The following is a 20,744-nucleotide window of genomic DNA, read 5'->3' as shown; positions in this document are numbered from 1 at the left end:
TTAGGATAAGAAAAATAAAAAAGACTGACCATACCAAGTGCTCACGTGGTTACAGAAGAACTAGAACCCTCATACACTACTGGAGGGAATGTCAAATGGTACAATCACTTTGGAAGACAGTTTTGCAACATCTTAAAAAGTTAAACATACACCTACTATTTGATCAATCCATCAGACTCCTATTTACCAAAGAGAAATGAAAGCATAAGTGCATAGTTACACACAAGTGTTCATAGCTGATTTATTTGTTATGGCCCCAAACTGGAATATCCTACAATGCAATACTACTCAGCAACAAAAAGGACTGAATTTTGATACATACGACATGTATAAATTCAAAATAATGACACTGAGTAAAAGAAGCCAGACAAAAAGAGAGTATACAAGTATACACTATATGATTCCATTTATACACAATTCTAGAAAATCCACCCTAATCTACAATGACAGAGAGCAGATCAGTGACTGCCTAGAGATAAGGGGTGGGGCAGGGAGAGAGTTTACAAACAGGCAGGATAAAAGCTTTAGGGAGACAAATATGTATCTTCACTGTGGTAATGGTCCAATGGGCATATACATGTGTGGTAGTCAGCATTCAAAATGACCTCCAGGTATTTACAGTTGAATGTAGTCCCCTCCCATGATGCAATGAGGCAGGTCTGTGTGACCGACAGTATTTGGCAAAAGGGATGGTATGTCACTTCTAAGATGAGTTTATAAAGACTGTCCAAACTTGGACACTCTCTTTCAGATCATCCACTGTGGGAAGCCAGCTGCCACATTGTGAGCAGCCCAGTAGAGGCTCAGGTGAAGAGAAACTGAAGCCTCAGCCAACATCCAGCACAGATCCAAGGCCTGCCAAGAACCCTGTGAACGAGCATGGAGGCAGATTCCCTATCCTCGGCTGAGCCCGGATGGCTGCAGCCCCAGCCGACATCTTCACTGCAACCTGGTGAGACCTTGGGCAAGAGCCACCCAGCTGAGCCCCTCCCAGATTCCTGACCATCAGAAGCTGTGTGAGGTAACGAATGTTTGTTGTTCAAACCTGCCAAGTGTTGGGGTAATTTGTTACACAGCAATAGTTAACAGATATGTCAAACATCAAATTGTATACTTTAAATATTGGCAGTTTATATGTCAATCAAACCTCAATAAAGCTTTTAAGAAAGCTGCCTCTGGATTTCACAATAGGATCTAGGCAAGAGTGAGTGTTGGAAGTAGATGGTAGGCCAGTCAGATAAAGAAAAGAGGAAATGTGAAACAACAAATGAAGACAATCGCAAAGGTGTGCAAAGGAACTTTCTGGGACGATGGAAATGTTCTATAATGGGGGGAGGTTTAACATGAGTGTATATATTTCTCAAAACTCACTGAACTATACACTTCATTGAATGTAAATTATATCTCAATAAAGTTGACAACAACAACAAAAAACCTCTTGGTAAATTGGAATTTCTAACGTGCTTCAACAAAGAAATTTTTATTTGTAAAGTAATCTAGCTTTCTATATAAATGGATAAACACAGGGAATCAGAGACAAGCTGAATATTAAACACCCTACTTTAGTTGCTAACAGATGTTCAGATCTTGGAAGACTTTACAATCAACCCTCTTTAAAAAATGTGGATGACGTACGGAAATGACCATCTAATCACTTGTTGGTTGTTGTTGCTGTTCTCAGGTGCCACTGAGTCGGTTCCAACTCATAGTCACCCTATGCACAACAGAACAAAACACTGCTTGGTCCTGAGCCATCCTTACAACTGTTGTTATGGTTGAGCTCATTGTTGCAGCTACTGTGTCAATCCACCTCGTTCGTTGAGGGTCTTCCTCTTTTCCGCTGACCCAGTACTCTGCCAAGCATGATGTCCTTCTCCAGGGACTGATGCCTCCTGACAACATGTCCAAAGTATGTAAGACACGGTCTCACCATCCCTGCTTCTAAGGAGCATTCTGGTTGTACTTCTTCCAAAACAGATCTGTTCGCTTTTCTGGCAGTCCATGGTCTATTCAATCTTCTTCGTCAACATCACAATTCAAAGGCATCAATTCTTCTTTGGTCTTCCTTATTCATTGCCCAGCTTTCACATGCATATGATGCGATTGAAATTACCATGGCTTGGGTCAGGCGCACCTTAGTCTTCAAGGTGACATCTTTGCTCTTCAACACTTTGAAGAGGTCCTTTGCAGCAGATTTACCCAATGCAATGGGTCTCTTGATTTCCTGACTGTTTCTTCCACGGCTGTTGATTGTGAATCCAAGTAAAATGAAATCCTTGACAACTTCAGTCTTTTCTCCATTTATCATGATGTTGCTCACTGGACCAGTTGTGAGGATTTCTGTTTTCTTTATGTTGAGGTGCAATCCGTACTGAAGGCTGTGGTCTTTAATCTTCATTAGTAAGTGCTTCAAGTCCTTTTCACTTTCAGCAAGCAAGGTCGTGTCAACTGCATAACACAGGTTGTTCATGAGTCTTCCTCCAATCCTGATGCCCCATTCTTCTTCATATAGTCCAGCTTCTCGGATTATTTGCTCAGCACACAGATTGTATAGGTATGGTGAAAAAATACAACCCTGACGCACGCCTTTCCTGACTTTAAACCAATCAGTATCCCCTTGTTCTGTCCGAACGACTGCCTCTTGATCTATGTAAAGGTTCCTCATGAGCACAATTAAGTGTTCTGAATCCCCATTCTTCGTAATATTACCCATAATTTGTTATGATCCACACAGTCGAATGCCTTTTCATAGTCAATAAAACACAGGTAAACATCCTTCTGGTATTCTCTGCTTTCAGCCAGGATCCATCTGACATCAGTAATGATATCCCTGGTTCCACGTCCACTTCTGAAACCGGCCTGAATTTCTGGCAGTTCCCTGTCAATATACTGCTGCAGCTGTTTTTGAATGATCTTCAGCAAAATTTTGCTTGCATGTGATATTAATGATATTGTTGTCTAATTTCCACATTCGTTTGGATCACCTTTCTTGGGAAAAGGCATAAATATGGATCTTTCCCAGTCAGTTGACCAGGAAGCTGTCTTGCATATTTCTTGGCATAGATGAGTAAGCACCTCCAGAGCTGCATCTGCTTGCTGAAACATCTCAATTGATATTCCATCAATTCCTGGAGCCTTGTTTTTCGCCAATGCCTCCAGAGCAGCTTGGACTTCTTCCTTCAGTACCATCGGTTCCTGATCATATGCCACCTCTTGAAAAGGTTGAACATTGACTAATCCGTTTTGGTATAATGACTCTGCGTATTCCTTCCATCTTCTTTTGATGCTTCCTGCGTCGTTTATTATTTTCCCCGTAGAATCCTTCACTAATGCTACTTGAGGTTTGAATTTTTTCTTCAGTTCTTTCTGCTTGAGAAACACCAAGCGTGTTCTTCCTTTTTGGTTTTCCATCTCCAGCTCTTTGCACGTATCATTATACTTTGTCTTCTTGAGCCGCCCTTTGAAATCTTCTGTACAGTTCTTTTACTTCATCAATTCCTCCTTTTGCTTTAGCTGCCCGACATTCGAGAGCAAGTTTCAGGGTCTCCTCTGACATCCATCTTGATCTTTTCTTTCTTTCCTGTCTTTTCAATGACCTCTTGCTTTCTTCATGGATGATGTCCTTGATGTCATTCCACAACTCGTCTGGTCTTCGGTCACTAGTGTTCAATGCGTCAAATCTATTCTTTAGATGGTCTCTAAATTCAGGTGGGATATACTCAAGGTCATATTTTGGCTCTCGTGGACTTGCTCCAATTTTCTTCAGTTTCAGTTTGAACTTGCATATGAGCAATTGATGGTCTGTTCTCCACTCGGGCCCTGGCCTTGTCCTGGCTGATGATATTGAGCTTTTCCATTGTCTCTTTCCACAGATGTAGTCAATTTGATTTCTGTGTGTTCCATCTGGTGAGGTCCATGTGTATAGTCGCTGTTTATGTTGGTTAAAGAAGGTATTTGCAATGAAGAAGTCATTGGTCTTGCAAAATTCTATCATTTGAACTCCAGCATTGTTTCTATCACCAAGGCCGTATTTTCCAACTACTGATCCTTCTTCTTTGTTTCCAACTTTCACATTCCAAACACCAGTAATTATCAGTGCATCTTGATTGAGAAGTCTTTAAGACTGCAAACCTCTCCCTTTCTCTCCCCTTCCTAAAATCCTTCCATGGCCACCAAGAGTTTAGGATAAAAAGCCCTCAAATGTCATCTTCCACCAAGGCTCATCAACATCATACCCATCCACCCCTGCGCCTTCTCCATACCCTGCCCCAAGATTTCAAAAATGGCTATTACTTATTCACAAAGAGATTAGGCTTTTATACACTGACCATATTACACAGCCCACTCTGAAGCTACCAAGAAGCTTGAAAGGGGAGGCCTACTGACCATAGTATACCGCACAGGGATGGATGTCTAACTAGATTCTCTCTGTACAAATTGATGTTAACAGCAACAGACATGGCTCAGTGAGAAGGAACTGATAAGAAAGGTGATAACAAATCTAGGTTGGAGTAGGAACATGACAAGGAAAAGCCAGGTGCAGGGCAAAAGCATGAGGTGAAGACTGAGGGTGACAGGAGCAGGCACTATGAACAGAGAGGAGTTATACCAGTTCCTGACAATATCTCATTTTTCATAAGATCTCTGAGTCCTTACCCTTAAGCTACCTTGTTAACTAGGGCTAGTTTGAGGGAGGTTTCGCTCTTGCAATCAAGAAAGCTCTGAAAAGAACAATTACATTACATTACAATTTCATCGCTAACTGTGTGACCTTGTGTAAACTGTTTAAACTCTAAGCCTCAGTTTCCTCATCTATAAAAGGAACATAATAGTCTTCTTCTTAGGGTTGCAAAGAGAATTAGAAAAAAAATACAGTATGTAAAGTCTGTACACTGTGACACTGAAATTTTCTCAATAGATGTCGGCTACAGCTATCGAGAAATATAGGCTTATTCACCTCTCTCATAACAAATACATAATGTGCTACAAAATCCGTTTTAAAAAGAACAGAAACGTACACTGTTACTAATATTAATAGTAAGCCTACTGATTTAGACCACGTGTTAATGTTTTAAAATGCAACCTAAGAGAAACAAGCCAAGTGCATAACGAGTATGCTCCTTTCATCTGTGCACAGAGAAAGAAAGGATAAGCAGAAACAGACTGGTTACCTACATGAGGTGGGTGAGAAGTGGATAGAAAGAACAGGAAAATGTGAACGGGAGAGAAGAGATTGCGAGGAAGGAGAGACTGACACTTCCCAGCATATAACTTTCCAAGTGGTCTTGACTAAGAATCATAGTCGCAATGTACACACTCAAAAAATAATAGAGAAATAAAATCAACAAGGAAGGGGGTGGGCGACTCCCAAATGGAATGTGAAAACAAATGAACCTAAATGCATTACAAACGAATAACATAACCACACAAGAAGGGGAAGTGGGGACGGAAAAGAACCGAAGTAATTTTGAAAAACAATATTTTTTTACTCAGCGTTAATGCCCTTGAGATCGAGTCAAGTTGTTGAGTGTATCCACAGTTCTTCCGATTCATTGCTGAATCCATAGCACGGATGTACCACGGCTGCTTAAATATTCACCCCTCGAGAGCCATTTAGGCCGTTCCGTTTTTTGGCAATTACAAATTAAGTTGCTATAAACACCCGTGTATACGTTTTCTGTGTTAAAGTTTTCATTTCCCCAGGATAAATACTCAGGAATACAAACGCTGGGTCGTATGGTAAGTACGTTTAGCTTGAGAAACTGCACTCAAAATCGCCTCTCGGCCGCTCCTGCCATGCAGCCACACAGGCCCCCAGAGCGAGCAGGGGCGGCGTCGCCGGGGCCTCTGGCTCCCCCTCCATCCCGACAGCCGCAGAAGGAACTTTGAGCAGGGGGCCCGGGCACGTCCCTCTCCTGTTTAACGCCCCCGGCTCCTGTCACGGGCGCAGTTTCCCGCCCGCCCGCCTCCTCCCGGGCCCTCGGCTGCGCTCTGGCCGCTGTCCTAACACGCAGTCGCCCAGCCTCTTTCCCACCGCTCTCGTCCGGCCCGGGTCCCGGGACGACGGGGCTGAGCCGGCCGGGGAAGCCGGAGAGGCGAGGGGGGGCCGGGAGGACGCGGGCCGCGAAGGCGGCGGGCCTCACCTGGGTCGGGAGCTGGGGCCGGGGGGACGCGGGGCGGTGGGGCGGGGGGCCCGCTCCGGCCCAGTCCCCGCTTCTCCAGCCGCCGCACCAGCCAGCGCACCGCGATCAGCAGCACCGAGGCGCCCAGCAGCTCCCAGGCCAGCGCCGTCCACTCGGCAGCCGCCAGCTGCTGCCACGGCATCGCCGCCGCCCGGGCCGCAGTCGCCGCCGCCGCCGAGGAAGCCGGGGTCCTGCGTCCGCCCCGCCCCGCCCCCGGGCTGCCCGCGCCGCTGCCTGAGAGGAACACTCCAGGGCGCGGCCGGCGCGGCGCCCGGGCTGCCCGAAAGGGGCAGGGTCCACCCCGGCGCCCACGGAGGCCCGGCGCCGGGGAGCAGCCGGGGGCCCGGGCCCCGGTGGCGCAGGGCGAGCGAGCGCGGCGGGCGGCAGACGGCGCGGGCAGCCCGGGCGGCGGGGCCTGAGGCGGCGGGGCCTGAGGCGGCGGGTGCTCGGAGCCGGGGCGGGACGCGCGCGCCGGGCGGTGCCGGAGGACGCCCCTCCCCGTGCGTGACCCTGCGCGGGGCCATGCTGTCACCTCCGCGTTTCTTCTGACAGCCCGTGAGGTAAGACAGTCACCCGTGAGGTAAACGTCGAGCGAGTGTGAGGACGTCGAGCGAGTGCGAGGACGCCGGCGTTCTGTGGAGCCCGCGCTTGGGTTTGGGTTGGGCCGTTCGCTGTCTCCCGGGGCCGCCGCTGGCGGGAGAAGGAGCCCACAGGATTTGGGAAAGGGCGCAGGGAGGATGGTGTTTAAATGGGCAGTGGGAGGGCCCGACACGGAGTGTGGACTGTGGAGACGGCGCCTTGGTGCCTTAGGAACGACACAGTTAGGACGGACGTGGGGGCTGCGCCCGGAGCCGGTCCTCTGAGGCTCCGCTCCTGGTCGGAGAGGGCGGCTGCTCGGCGTCAACCTGACGTCGACCCTCCGGGCAAGAGTGGGAACCTTTAGAGAATGTGAGAGCTTAGGATTTTAGAGAAGAAAGTTTCTCCTTGAGCAGCATGTGCTTGTGAGTAAAGAGCGTTTCCTGTTAACTTTGCAGCTGGCCTTCTCTGCCCGGCTTGGTCTGGCTCGGGTTAAGTTTTACTTTCTGAGCACTCTATTCTGAGGGCTGGAACTTCCTGAGCAAGAGATGAAAGCACTGCGTCGAAGGTGCCTTCTCGTGCCCCATGCTGTGTGATTCCGTTCTTGTAACGTTCACGCAGAGGCAAGACTACTGAGGCAGAAAACAGAGCAGTGGTTGCCTGGGCTTGGAGGGCTAACTGAAAGGGGCATAAAAAGGGAAGTTGGGGCTGATGGAAGTGTTCTACATCGTGATTGCGATGGTGGTTACACAAGAGCATATGCCTGTCAGAACTCACAGAAAGGTACAGTAAAAAGGGTTTGAATTCTACAGCTGTAGGTGGGAGATACCAAATGTTGGTGAGGACGTGGAGTGCTTTTGGAACTCTTATCTGCTGCGGTGGGAGTGTAAAATGGGTTAAGCACTGGGAATCAGTGGCAGTTTCTTACAAAGTTAAATATACACCGTCCTATGGCTTTTTTTTTTTTTTTTTTTATGGCTTAGCACCTAACAACAACAACATGGCTTAGCACTACAGCCATAGGTATTTACCCAAGAGAAATGAAATCATAAGTCCACAAAGACTTGTACAAGAAAGGTCATGTCAACTGTATTCATAATAGCCCTAAATCAAAAGCAACCAGTGAATGGATAAACAAACTGTGGAATTGTCATGTGTTGGTCTACTACTCAACAGTATGGATGAATCTCAAAAACATTATGCTGTGCAAAAGAAGCCAGACACAAAAGAGTGTATACTGTATGATTTCATTTATATGAATAGTAAGAACAGGCAAAGCTTACAGGGTTAGAAATCAGGACAGTGGTTGCCTCTGACGGAGAGTAGTTAACTGGAAAGAGGCATGAGGTAACTTGTTGGTGTGAGGGAAAGGTCCTGTATCTCCTTTGGGTTGGTAGTTATCCAGCTACACATTTGTCAAAACTCATCAAACTGTACACTTAAAATCAGTGCCTCTTTAATGTGTAAATTATACCTCCATTTAAAAAAGGAATAAAGAGTGCTTCAAATGAAATCTCGCCATTTGTTGTTTTAAATTACTAAGTACTGTGAGACCTCTGTCCCTAATCCCTTCCTGATTTTGACCTTTTTATGGATATTTGCCATTGTGAGCACCAGACTCTGGACCTGATCATCTGGGGTGGTGCCTGGTGTGCCCCCCCCAACCTGCTGGGTGATTTTGGGTGAATTGCTTAATCTCTCTCTGGTTCAGTATCCTCAGCTGTAAAATGGGAATAACAGTACCTGTCTCATAGTTGAGGATTAAATGAGGTAATATATGCCAGCCTTTGCTACAGAGCCACTGCATGGTGAGGGCTTAATAAATGTTAGCATTATTACTCTTACAGTTAAAAAAAAAAATTATATACATTATTTAAATTTTTTGAAACTGAGTAAATCTCTAAGGAGTATCCGGGCCCTCCTCATCATAAGAGGTTTTATCATAAGGGATTTATGTTTACATAAATCCAAGGAGTTCTGAGAGAAGTGATTTAAAAAAATGTGGTAGAGACCGTTGCCACCCAATATCCATTTTCCCTTCTTCCTTTAATAATAGAAACTCCCCTTGTGGCTGGACATAACTGCTGTCTAGCTAAAAACCATTTTCAAGTCTTCCTTGCAGCTACTTGTGGCCAAGTGACTAAGCTAAGGCAATGGAAGGTGAACACACTGTGATGTATGCACCTTACACTGGGAACTCAACCTACCATGCATTTCCTCTCTGCCCATTTCACTTTGGAAATCCAGACATGAACTGGGAACTGGAGGTGCTGTCCTAGACTGCAAAATGGAAGCTGGGGATTAAGCAGAGAAATAGAAGACACTTTTGTCCCCAGCACCATGAAGCTGCCATGATTAGTCCTCTTCTTATTCTGGGGCCGTTATATGAAAGAGAAACTTTTCTCAGTTAAGCCACTGAATTTTGGGGTGTCTAAAAAAAAAATTTTTTTTTTTTTTGTATTACAGTGGCCTCACCACCCTAATTGGTATCTTAATTCCAGGACTTTGTACGGAATCAAGCCAACTGTAACAGAGCCTATTCTGGCCCTGTCCTCTTCACTGCCACGTCGTATGGTCTACTCAAAATTCAGTAAGACTGGAATAATAAAGAGGAAAAAAATAAGAGGTCCCATCTCTAATTTTCCAAAGGGAAAATAGAACTCTATTGTTAAGAAGCCAGCCCTATTGTTGACCACTAACTTTGAGGCAGAAGTGAGAAAATTTGAGATGTACGCAACTGCAGTAGGAGTGGATTTACAATGAATGAATACAAATTAAGCTTGGAAGAATTGATGAGCTTTTTTTGGTATCAATAGATTTGATATAATTCCTAATTGTAGTTTGTTGAACTCCTAGCCCTTACATAATTCCAGGGACAATTGAGTGGGCACAGTGAGTCCCCACAATTGAGTGAGGAGTTATGTTTTTTATGTGCACTTGTGGATATCCTTAAATGAGAGAAGGGTGAGAACAGGCTTGTTAGGGGAATCAAGAAAAATTTGGGATGGCAGTAGATGAGGCTGAGGCCAGAAAGCGGGAAGCACTGTTGATCTTGCAGAGGACTTCATCCTGAAACCAATGGAAAGCCACAGCGGGTTTTATCAGAGGGATAGCAGGATCAGCTTTCTGTTATAAAAAGATGCCCCTACTACAGCCTGTGGAATGCATTGGGAAAGTGTGGGAGTGGATGCAGGGAAGTCTGATGTGGATTTGCATAACTAATGCAAGGTAAATGCTAACACTGACCACCAGACCTTGCTGAGGACTGACTGCCATTCTGTGAAAATGCCTCACTGGGGTAACACACACCTTCAGACAGTATTTCTTAAATTTATGATGACGCACCTAAGAATAGACTGTAATAAAGGTATGAATGACTAAAAGTAAATTACCCAAATTGTCTAATGCATATATTGTGACCTGAGAAGAGTTTAAGTTCCAGCTGTAATAATCTTCTCAGCGTTAAGGTTTATACCTTACAAAACTAATTTTTTTTAACTTTTATTGTGCTTTAAGTGTTTATTGTGCTGTAAGTTTACAAATCAAGTCAGTCTCTCCTAAAAAAATTTATACACACCTTGCTATATACTCCTAATTGCTCTCACCCTAATAAGACAGCACACTCCTTCCCTCCACTCTCTATTTTCATGTCAATTCGGCCAGCTTCTGACTCCCTCCTCCCTCCCATCTCCCCTCCAGACAGGAGATGCCAACATAGTCTCATGTGTCTACTTGACCCAAGAAGCTCACTCTTTACCAGTACCATTTTCTATCCCATTGTCCAGTCCAACTCCCGTCTGAAGAGTTGGTTTTGGTCATGGTTCCTGTCTTGGGCTAACAGAAAGTCTGGGGACCATTAAGTCTGACCATTAAGTCTGGTCTTTTTACAAGAATTTGGGGTCTGTATCCCACTGCTCTCCTCCCTCAGGGGTTCTCTGTTGTATTCCCTGTCAGGGCAGTCATCGGTTGTAGTAGCTGGGCACCATCTAGTTCTTCTGGTCTCAGGCTGATGTTTCTGGTTTATGCGGCCTTTTCTGTCTCTTGGGCTCATAATTACCTTGTGTCTTTGGTGTACTTCATTCTCCTTTGCTCCAGGTGGGTTGAGACCAACTGATGCATCTTAGATGGCCGCTTGCTAGTGTTTTAAGACCCTAGACACCACTCTCCAAAGTGGGATGCAGAATGTTATCTTAATAGACTTTATTATGCCAATTGACTTAGATGTCCCCTGAAACCATGGTCCCCAAACCTCTGCCCCTGCTAAGCTGGCCTTCGAAGCACAGTTTATTCAGGAGACTTTTTTGCTTTTGGTTTAGTCCAGTTGTGCTGACCTCTCCTATATTGTGTGTTGTCTTTCCCTTCACTTAAAATAGCTCTTATGTACAATCTAATTAGTGAAAACTCCTCTCCCTCCCTCCCCCTTCTTGTAACCATCAAAGAATATTTTCTTCTCTGTTTAAACTATTTCTTGAGTTCTTATAATAGTGGTCTTATACAATATTTGTCCTTTTGCAACTGACTAATTTCACTCAGCATATTGCCTTCCAGATTCCTCCATGTTATGAAATGTTTCATGGATTCATCATGGTTCTTCATCGATGCATAGCATTCCATACAAAGCTAATTTAGATGTATTTTAATTAATCCTCCGTGACTGAGGTAGGTGGAGCAAAGTGAGACTATCCCCCCACTTAACACATGAGAAAATGGAACTAGGAACAAACCCTAGATCATAGCAAGATCATAGCTGATAATCTTTTTCATCCATATTTTCAGTATTAATTGGATTTGCTTATTTAAAAGGATGTATGTCCATTAAGACTTATCAAGAAATAAATGTTCACACTGGAAATCCAGCTGCATTTAATGTTACATTCAGGGTCTAGCCAGGAAACAGCATCCATGGCAGGTGGCTAAATAGAGGAAATTTAATCCTGGGAACAGGGAAGCCAAACTGGAGGCAGCACGGAATAGCAATAGCAGGAAGCCACTGTTACCCACTGTCGGTGGAAGGGTAACTGGAGCCTAGAGACTGGGGCCTCCTGGTGGGGATTACCAAAGCCATGGAGAAGATGAAGCCATTGGGAAAACGCCACCCCCAGCAGAAGGGGAAAGGAGTCAAGACATTCTGGCTTCTCTACACCCTTTAATCTGTATTTGGTTGAATTTAACTGAAGACTAGTTGGCAGGGGAGCCTGGGAAATTTCATCTGCAGATTAGCACAGGGTTATTCTACACAGTCAGGTTCTTGCCAAATTTTCAGAGATCACCAATAAGGAATCCAAACCTGTTGCCAACGAGTCAGTTTTGTCTCAGCGACAAAGTAGAACTGCCCCATAGGGTTTCCTTTTGGTTAGTAGCTGAGCTTCTAACCACTGCGCCACCAGGGCTCCTCAGTAAAGGATTAAAAAAAAAAAAAGGCAAACCCGTTGCCGTTGAATCAATTCCAACTCATAGCAGCCCTATAGGACAGAGTAGAACTGCCCCGTAGAGTTTCCAAGGAGCACCTGATGGATTCAAACTGCCAACCTTTTTGGTGAGCAGCTGTAGCGCTTAGCCACTAGGCCGCCTGGGATCCTATTCTTAAATTTCTTGTATTAGCAATACTGTTTTAGTTAACTATGTATCCACCTTTTCTATACCAAATTAGCAAAGAAGTAGATCCCCTAATTGTTTACATGTCTATTTAAAGTCACTGAAGTAGGCTAAATGAGGCTCGTTTGTTCAGTGAAAATCACAGTGTTCAACACACTTGGTCACTCGCTGAGTAGGATGAAATGTCCCATCTTCCAGCCCTCAATGCCTACCATTTAGTAGGAGAAATAAGGAACCCCTACAGATAACCATAATAAAAAGAAAAATGATACAAAATGGCATAAACTAGGTCTATGTATATACAAACAAGGGGATCATTTTGGGTTGGAGATCAGGGAAGATTTTATAAAGGAGAGAAGATCTGATCTAAGTCTGTTTTCCATTCACTGTTGTATGCATCCCCAGGGAATAGTCAGCGGCGAGCTGGAGCCAGCTCATACCCGTGATAGTGGACATCTCTTCCCAACTCTGAGTTCAATGACATCATGTCAGAAGCTTAAAATCTGCCCTGGTGCAAGCATTTACATTTAGGAAATCCTCAAATGCTACAAATCAGCTTTTCCCCTGGAAAGCTGGTCGTCAAACAGCTCTGGGTATAGTGTTTGACATGTAACAAGCACTCAAATGTTTTCCTGATCAGTGAATCAAGGAAAGACATAGGCAGCACAGAGAGCACAATGCTTGATCAGGGCAAGGTCAGTAGGCAAGATGTGGGAGCATACCATTTGTAGAAGTGCATATAAGCTCCTTGAGGGTGGACCCGTCTTGTTTACTGCTATGTTCCCAAAGGATAGGGCACTGCTGGGACTTAACGGGCACTTGTACGGGTCAGGATACAGTACAAATCTCAAGAGGCTTGAAAGAACAAAGGTTTATTTCTTGTCCAAACTTCATGTCCATTGTGGGTCAGCTGCTCCACATTGTCCTCAGTCAGGGACTCGTGTTGATGGAGTAACACCACCTTAAAATGTTGTTGGTCGCCATGGTTGAGGCAAAGAGAGCCCTGGAGGGAGGGTCTTGCTGTGGCCGTTCAGTGCTATAGCCTAGAAGCAACACATACCATGTCTGCTCCCATCTCACTTGCTGGAGCTAGCCCCAACGCATCCCCACAAGCATTAAGAGGCCAGGAAGATACAGCCTGCCATTTCCCAGGGGAGGCAGAGAAGTAGGAAGGAGAGCACTAATGACTACAACAGAACTCAATAAATGTTTGTTGAATAAACTAAGAAATAAGGTGAAAAGACTGATTTGGGCTAGGCTGTAGAAGGTGTGAAAGCCAGCCTGTTGCGTATTGAACCTGATCATGGAACGGCCAGTGAGTCACTGAAGGTTTTAAGCACTAGGACGACATGATCAAACATGTCCTTCGAATAGGAGTGGGAGGAAGAAGATTCTGAACACCAGAAGACCCATTACAGGCCTGTTTCCATAACTAAGCTAGATTCTAAGCTGATCCACAGAAGTGAGGGGGCATGAAGTCCAGAAACTGTGAAGGTACTATGGCCATGGAGTTGGCTGGATAACAGAGACAAGACGAAGGCAGAGTCAAAGATGGCAGCCTTTACGTTAAGAAACCAGAGTGGTAGTATCACTGCACAGAGAAATCAGAAGTCAAAGGAGGGGATTTGTTTTCTGGATGAAGATGAGGCAGTTTACTTCCTCACAGTCAGCTTTAACCCTTTGGTGACCCAGTTATTTTCTGCTTTGAATTTTTTGTTGATACCATGTGTTTTCATTATCGGAAGCATGCTAAATCACTGAGTGTGTCTGCATTTTTGGTAGGTAGTATGGAATTTTTTTCCTTGCCTTCTCCCACAAGCCTACCCTAAGTGTTGATAGTACATATGAATTATACCCCCGAGTCCCCACCTGGGTCTCTTGGTACATATGTATAACAAATAAAACTTTTCAGAATTTCTATTTTTCCTTACAGAAATTCAGACACTTCATATAATACCCTGTAAAAACAGTAATTTGTGAAACACACCTGTTTCTTCAGTTTCAAAGTCATAAAGGTTCCTGCCTTGTGGCAGCACGCACTGTCAGTAGTACGGTGGCTTCCCAGTAAGCCCTGAAGGCTGAAAAAGTTCACGGTTGCTAGAAGTACCTCTGGGCACAGAAGGGTTAAATACTGGGAAAATGCGCTTTGAAATTTCATAAGTATTTAGAAATGCACATTTAAAGCTCAGGAGGGATTTTCACACAAGTGAATCGTTTATGATGCTTTATAGGCCTGGTAATGTTCCCCTATGGAGTTCTGCCACATTTTTAGGGTATTTAGACATGATATTCATAAAAATATTTTACTGTTAAAGTTAAGCCTGAACCAAATTGTTAAAAAAAAAAAAAAAAAAAAAACCACAATTATTTACTTCAGTGCTTCCCAAACCAAGATGAAGGAGGGCTGAATATATCAGAATCCCTGGGGGTGCTTCCTTGAGTTGCCCACCCTGACCACAAGATGCTGCTGTAATACACATATAGCCAACTGGGGCCCTGATGGCACTGATCTTGTGGAAAGCTGTTTCTGGTATCATCAGTACCTGTGAGTGCTTCAGCCTGGAGCGCCACTGAATGACTTCCTTATATGATCTCGGTCTTCATAACCTCCAGGAGCTGCAACTCCAGTCCTAATGTAGAGCTGGAGGCTGAGTTCATAAATGCCTACGGCCTGCCGAAGGTCACCGGGTACCCACGTTGACTTTAAACCCCATGACCCCCATGAGTGTGAGTATACAGACAGTGTTTAATTACGCCTCATAGACGTGGGCAAGTGCACCGCAAAGAACTGCAGGCAGCTCAGCAACACGGTTTAATCTCTCCTGTTGTTTCCAGGAAAAATGCCTTTTTCAAAGTATACTTTTTACCAGAATCTGTAATATTCATTGTCAAATGAAAACATCAATCAAGGCAAGCAGAAAGCATCTCCATAAATGCTTCTGATTTGAGAAGTTACTGGTTGCTCATAATTCTCGTCTAGGAGAAGCTGGGGACTTTTCTGACAAATAGCATGTTTATCCATCAAACTAGATGGCAGAGGTGTACCCGATCCTCTTTTATATTTCCCGTGTAACTTGTTTCCTGATGCTGCAACAGGTATGAGACCTCTGAGTGACCTGGTGATTTTTAAACACTGTGCCCCCCATCCGTGACTAGTCAGCTGGTCTGCACTCCTAGGTCCTACTCTTCGTTCACATTCCTGCCAATGCTTGCCACCACTCTAAGCCAGGAGTAGGTACCCATAAATTTATGCCAATCACTCTTGCCACACCCACTGTACAACTTTATAAGAGGGTGTAGCACAGAACATCTATTTGACAAGTGGATTCAGCTTAGAAAATAAGTTCATCAACTAGTTAGTTCAGTGCCTGCAAACGTTTATGCAACTTTACAGGCAAAAGGAAAAAGTTCAGATACATATAAGCCCCCTTAATGGTTATTATAGACAAAAAGGATTGCATCCTCAGTATTTTGGGAAGTTAAGACCACAACAGAAGGTGGTAAAGGAATTTTTGTTTAGATCTCTGTAGTGCGTGTATTGGGGCCCTGGTGGAGCAGTGGCTAAGAAAGACCCACATGTATTACCTGACCCTTGATTATAGAACCTAATAGAGTTACAGAGGAGAAAAAAGAAATATATATATATATATGTGTTTATGTATGTATATACCACCAAAGAATCAGATTCTGTGATCACCCATTTATTTCTCTTTTTTCTATACATTTTTTACCATGCTGGTCATTAATGATAACATTTAACTGAAAACTCTCTACACCTTGCTAACTCTTCTGCTCAAAAATAAAGTACGGATGAAAAAGACTGTAGGAACTGGGGAGTCAAAAAATTGAGTTGTGTTACCAGCGAGCGACAGTGACAGGACGCTAAGACTCTAGTGTGGGAAGCGTCACAGTGGCACAAGCTGATAGCCCTGAAGAGCAGCCTTGTCACTGTCTACTCTCAGTTCCCTCAGAAGTATGTTATCTGTTGTTCCTATAAACCCTTCCCTCCTTCTGTACTTGCATATGTCAACAAATGAAGTGTGGGCTAGAGAGGGAAGAAATATAGTAAACTGCTGCCGGTCTTCTACTTTAGTCAAAAGCAACAATAAAAAGATTTCACAACCTGTCTGAAACTTTAGCAGAACAGTAAAATTCTCTTTTAAAACAAGGCATTTGAACACAGTATTTAACAAAATGAGATTAAAAAAATCACTCCCAAATATGACAAAATATACTTAAATATTAAAAGGAAGCCCCCCAATGAAATATGAAAATCTTTACCAAAAAATAGTTTATTGCACAAAATTTAAGGAATTCCCAAGCACGCTTAAATTTTTAGAAAATCAACATGCTTTTTAAAGTTACAATTGTACACGATGCCACATTTTTCCTAGAAAGGTCCCAACCTGAGGACTCCCTTTTATGACTGAATTTTTAACAGAAATGAATTAATGACTCAAAACCACTGGATCTCCTAGAGCCTCTCTGAAACATTACCCCTCAAGGATCGTATCATAACCCGAGACCACCATACGATGTAACTTGCTTGGCACTTCCAGTCAATAAACTTGTTTGAAACAGGCCCAATGTCTCCACATCCCAACATCACTCATGCCACAGAGAGCCTTTAAAGGAAGGCCCCAGGGCGTTTCTTTTTCAGATACACTGGTCACTTTCATCCCTAGAAATCTTTACAAATGGCATTAATTTTTATTAAAAAAAAAACTCATGGAAGTAGGAATATATGTCACAGTGACTGCAGACCATGACTTCTGTAATATCACTCTACCAAGAAAATGCAAGTTTTTAAACTAAGAAAGAATGGCGAGTAACATGAAAAGCTTCCTGATGCAGTGTCGGATTTTACCTGCACCACAGGATCTCCTAAGAGGGGACGAGTTCCAGTACCTGGACCCTAATCTGTACCGACCAGAGTAAGAAGTCAGTTTCACATCCTGTTAAAAACACGGCCTGTCACATCTTCCAAAGGGTAGAACGAAGGTTGAATCTGTAAGATACATGGCATCTGTATGACGTGTACCATGGAAAAATCAATGATAACCACATTGCAATACATTTTTTTGGAAATTAAGAAAAGCAAGTGACATCATGACATGTCCAAGTCAACATTACTTATGATAAAGACATTATATCCAGTATGTGTATATTTAACATGCGCAAATATGATGTAGTGGGGAACCTGTTTTTATAAAGTAATATTTCAGATTTGACTGTTGTTTTCCATGGGTAAATTCCATAATTCCCCGTTTCTGCCCACAACAAGAACAATATTTCAAACTTTACTGACTAAAGAATGTAGCTCTGGAGGCGGAAGTGCCAGTAGAGTCCCACAACAAGTCAAAACCAAAAACCCAAACCCACTGCCATCTATGAGTTGATTCCGACTCACAGTGACCCTATAGGACAGAGTAGAACTGCGCCATAGGGTTTCCAAGGAGCTACTGGTGGATTCAAACTGTTGTTGACCTTTTGGTTAGCAGCCGAGCTCTTTAACTACTAGCCACCAGGGCTCCACAACAAGTCAACAGCAGGCAAATTAAAAACCAATTTTCTTTTTAAGGTGACTTCTTAAGGAAGCCTAAAGGCAGTGTCAGCTTTAACGCCAAGAGGCCTCTATCTGGAACCCCAGGCTTTAGAATAAAATAGGAAGAACAAACAAAATACTAATATACAGTGGGCAGGAACAGCCCAGTGCCTAATGGCAGTGACCAGAGAGTTCAGACCAGAGACAAAGGCTGGGTAGTCGCTGAACCAAAAGATGGGAACGTACAGTGAAACTGGCACACAACGATGACAGAAAACAAAGAGGTGGTGCTATTTCTAAGGATGTCGATGTGTGGGTACGCGCGTACGCGTGTATGCACACACGCATACGCGTGTGCAGAGGGTGACTAAATGATGGAAAGAAGGGATGAGGAACAGACTTGCTTTCATTGATGAATACATTCAGAATTAGTTTTACCCTTTCCTAAGAAAAAAGTACACACTGAACATTACTCACTTGAAGACTTTCTATCAGCAAGTACTAGAAAGTAGCTCTGCTGTAGAATGAGTCTAAGTGTTATTTCTTGGCTTTAAAATTAAAAAGGACAATACAACCAAAATAAATAAGAGTGGACATTACCCTTTTTCTTCTCTAATGGTACAAAAGCAGCCAAAAATGATTTCTAACTTAAGATAAAGAGTAGGATATATTTATAGTGAAGTTTTCAAGTATTATTTCAAGATTAACCCTATACAAATGACATACATATTTTAGAAATTCCAATACTTGCTGGGGAATTTTTTTTTAAATAACATCTTTGTGATTAATGCTACTTAACCTTGTCAATTAACCTCTAACAACATACTACCAGAGAACACAAACAGCTTAAAAATACCATACTGCTTTCTCCACAAAGTAGACACAGTAATATATCAACATGAGCGTATCTGTGCTGGTCGGTAACACTTCATTTCCAGACCAGTCAATCTGCACAGGTGCCACATGGACCCATTCTCTTGCTTCTCTAATTTATAACAATAAATATCATTTTAAATTTTCTTAGCAAACTAGAGGAAAAAACTCTACAAACCTCAAGTCTCACAGCAGTTTCTACAGTGTGTAAATGCTTTAAGTGGGAAAAACGTATACAAATAAAATCACATGTACTTAGGGTGACTGTTTTTAAAATAAGGCATTCTATTAAGGTGATGCCCCCGGAGACCACACTGCTTATCTTCACAGTGCTGACCCATCTCCTGCAGACATCAATGCCACTATCCAGGTAAGTGACTAAAGGGACTTCTAACCTGATCAGGGTAACCAATTCAGCACTCAGCTTCTCTGGCTGACTACATCAGATAGAGGAGTTCTTTCAGCCCCTAGGTAAACACTTTGACTTTGGGGGCAGAAGTCTGAGGACAAGAAAGCCTTGGTACCTTGCCCAACAATCAGCAAACGGGGGAGGATCAAGTAGAACACAGGAGTACCTACAAGGAGCCCCTGGCCCACACTCTTCTCTTCTCCTCCTCCTCCTCCCCCTACCCAGCGCTGCTCCTTCCCTCCTCCTCCTCTGCTTTCCTTCCTCTCCTGTGTTGGTCTTTCTTGTCTCCATTCTCCTCAGATGTCAGGGCAACCTGCAGGAACCACGACATTCCTGGGTGCCTCCTGGTGGCTGTAGTTCTAAGGAAAGATCCCGACCTGTTCCTCACTGATGGGTTGGCCACGGTGTGAGACAGATCATGCAGGGCTTCTGCACTTTTGAAAAGACAGGACAGTGAAAGAAAAGACACTCAAAAATAAACTGAAACCAAAACAACAAAGAACTCTTTTTGTGCAAGAATATTTGGTTTTAGAAGACATAGTAAATAAAATAACTGTATTTCTTAAAATATATTTTTCTGACTGACATCCCTAAATCCTACATGTACATTATGTCCTGACAGCAAACTCTCAAAAGGCAATGAATAAAAAGACAATTTAGGTCATTCTCAAATGATATAAGCATGTATTTTTTAGAGATTAGATAATGATTTTCTGTATATACACGTCCTATGGTGGGATGGCTATTTTTGAACAAAATAAAATAAAAAACCAAAGGTGCAAAAGAAAGTTTCATTCCTGCAGGGAAGTAAAGCTCTTGTGGAACCAAACAGGAAAGTGAGGCCTAGCAGCACCCGTCCAGGTGCAGCCCGCAGGGACGTGCCCTGAAATGCGCCCAAGAGTGGTATGTCGCATAGCGGGACCCTCAGAGAGCAGCATCTACCATTACTCGTGAGATACCGCCTTCTGCAAATCACCCTTCAGACACACTGAGAAATTTCTCACTTAAATTTAAATGAGATTTTTAAAATTTGGTCATTTCTGGGAAAAAGCTAATTGTGATCTCTCTGCAAATGACTTTCAACCTTGGCGCTCGTTCTGTTATTCTCCTTGTTACAGGCATAAGCTAAAGCTAAAATTTCATCTCTTAGAAAAACAGAGAGCACAAAGTCAAATAAATAATATTGATAAAAGAATCTTCCTTTACATAGTTACAAACAACTCAGAAGGTGAGAGGATTTGCAGAGGTCACTGTTCAAATACTTCCGTGGGGGCACTGCTCGGATTGTGTTTCTCTGTGTCATCCCTGGGGTTGGTGTCATCTCCAGCGGGAGCAGGGCTGGGGCTGGTCAGGTCCCCGAGGCGGCCTTCAACCTGGGTCCACGAGGACAGTGACTCGTGCACGGTGATGGTGTGCTCTTCCATCTGACGCTGTAGGCTGTCCATCTCCTGCCTAGGGAGGAGACAGGAGGCAAAGGAAGAACACTGTGTCAGACGAGAGCCAGGCAAAGATGCCCTCAGCTTCCTGAAAAGAGGCCAAATCAACTATCCACAGGTTCATCTGC

General features: G+C 43.7%; 2 protein-coding genes across 7 annotated transcripts in view; both read right to left on the bottom strand.

Moving 5' to 3' along the window:
- ANKLE2 (ankyrin repeat and LEM domain containing 2) overlaps positions 1 to 6,324 on the bottom strand; it is a 31,040-nt gene extending 24,716 nt beyond the window's left edge. For 3 of the 4 annotated variants that reach the window (XM_064271978.1, XM_010600812.3, XM_064271979.1), the window contains exon 1: positions 6,144 to 6,221. Coding sequence is in view for 1 of the 4 variants with exons in the window: in XM_003421265.4 (XP_003421313.2) it covers positions 6,144 to 6,324 (181 nt within the window). In the remaining 3 variants the exon portion in view is untranslated. Of the gene's footprint in view, positions 1 to 6,143 lie in introns of all 4 variants that reach the window. The other variant, XM_003421265.4, reaches the window with a different exon arrangement.
- Positions 6,325 to 16,627: 10,303 nt separating this feature from the next.
- GOLGA3 (golgin A3) overlaps positions 16,628 to 20,744 on the bottom strand; it is a 47,608-nt gene continuing 43,491 nt past the window's right edge. For all 3 annotated transcript variants that reach the window (XM_010600815.3, XM_064271974.1, XM_064271976.1), the window contains one exon: positions 16,628 to 20,632. In XM_010600815.3, the coding sequence (XP_010599117.2) occupies positions 20,428 to 20,632 (205 nt within the window). In that variant the 3' untranslated portion in view covers positions 16,628 to 20,427. The remainder of the gene's footprint in view (positions 20,633 to 20,744) is intronic.

The sequence above is a fragment of the Loxodonta africana genome, chromosome 19 (assembly GCF_030014295.1).
Source record: "Loxodonta africana isolate mLoxAfr1 chromosome 19, mLoxAfr1.hap2, whole genome shotgun sequence".
In the NCBI taxonomy this organism is placed as follows: domain Eukaryota; kingdom Metazoa; phylum Chordata; class Mammalia; order Proboscidea; family Elephantidae; genus Loxodonta; species Loxodonta africana.
The sequence above is the reverse complement of the archived record's forward strand: the minus strand, read 5'-3'. Positions and strand labels throughout refer to the sequence as shown.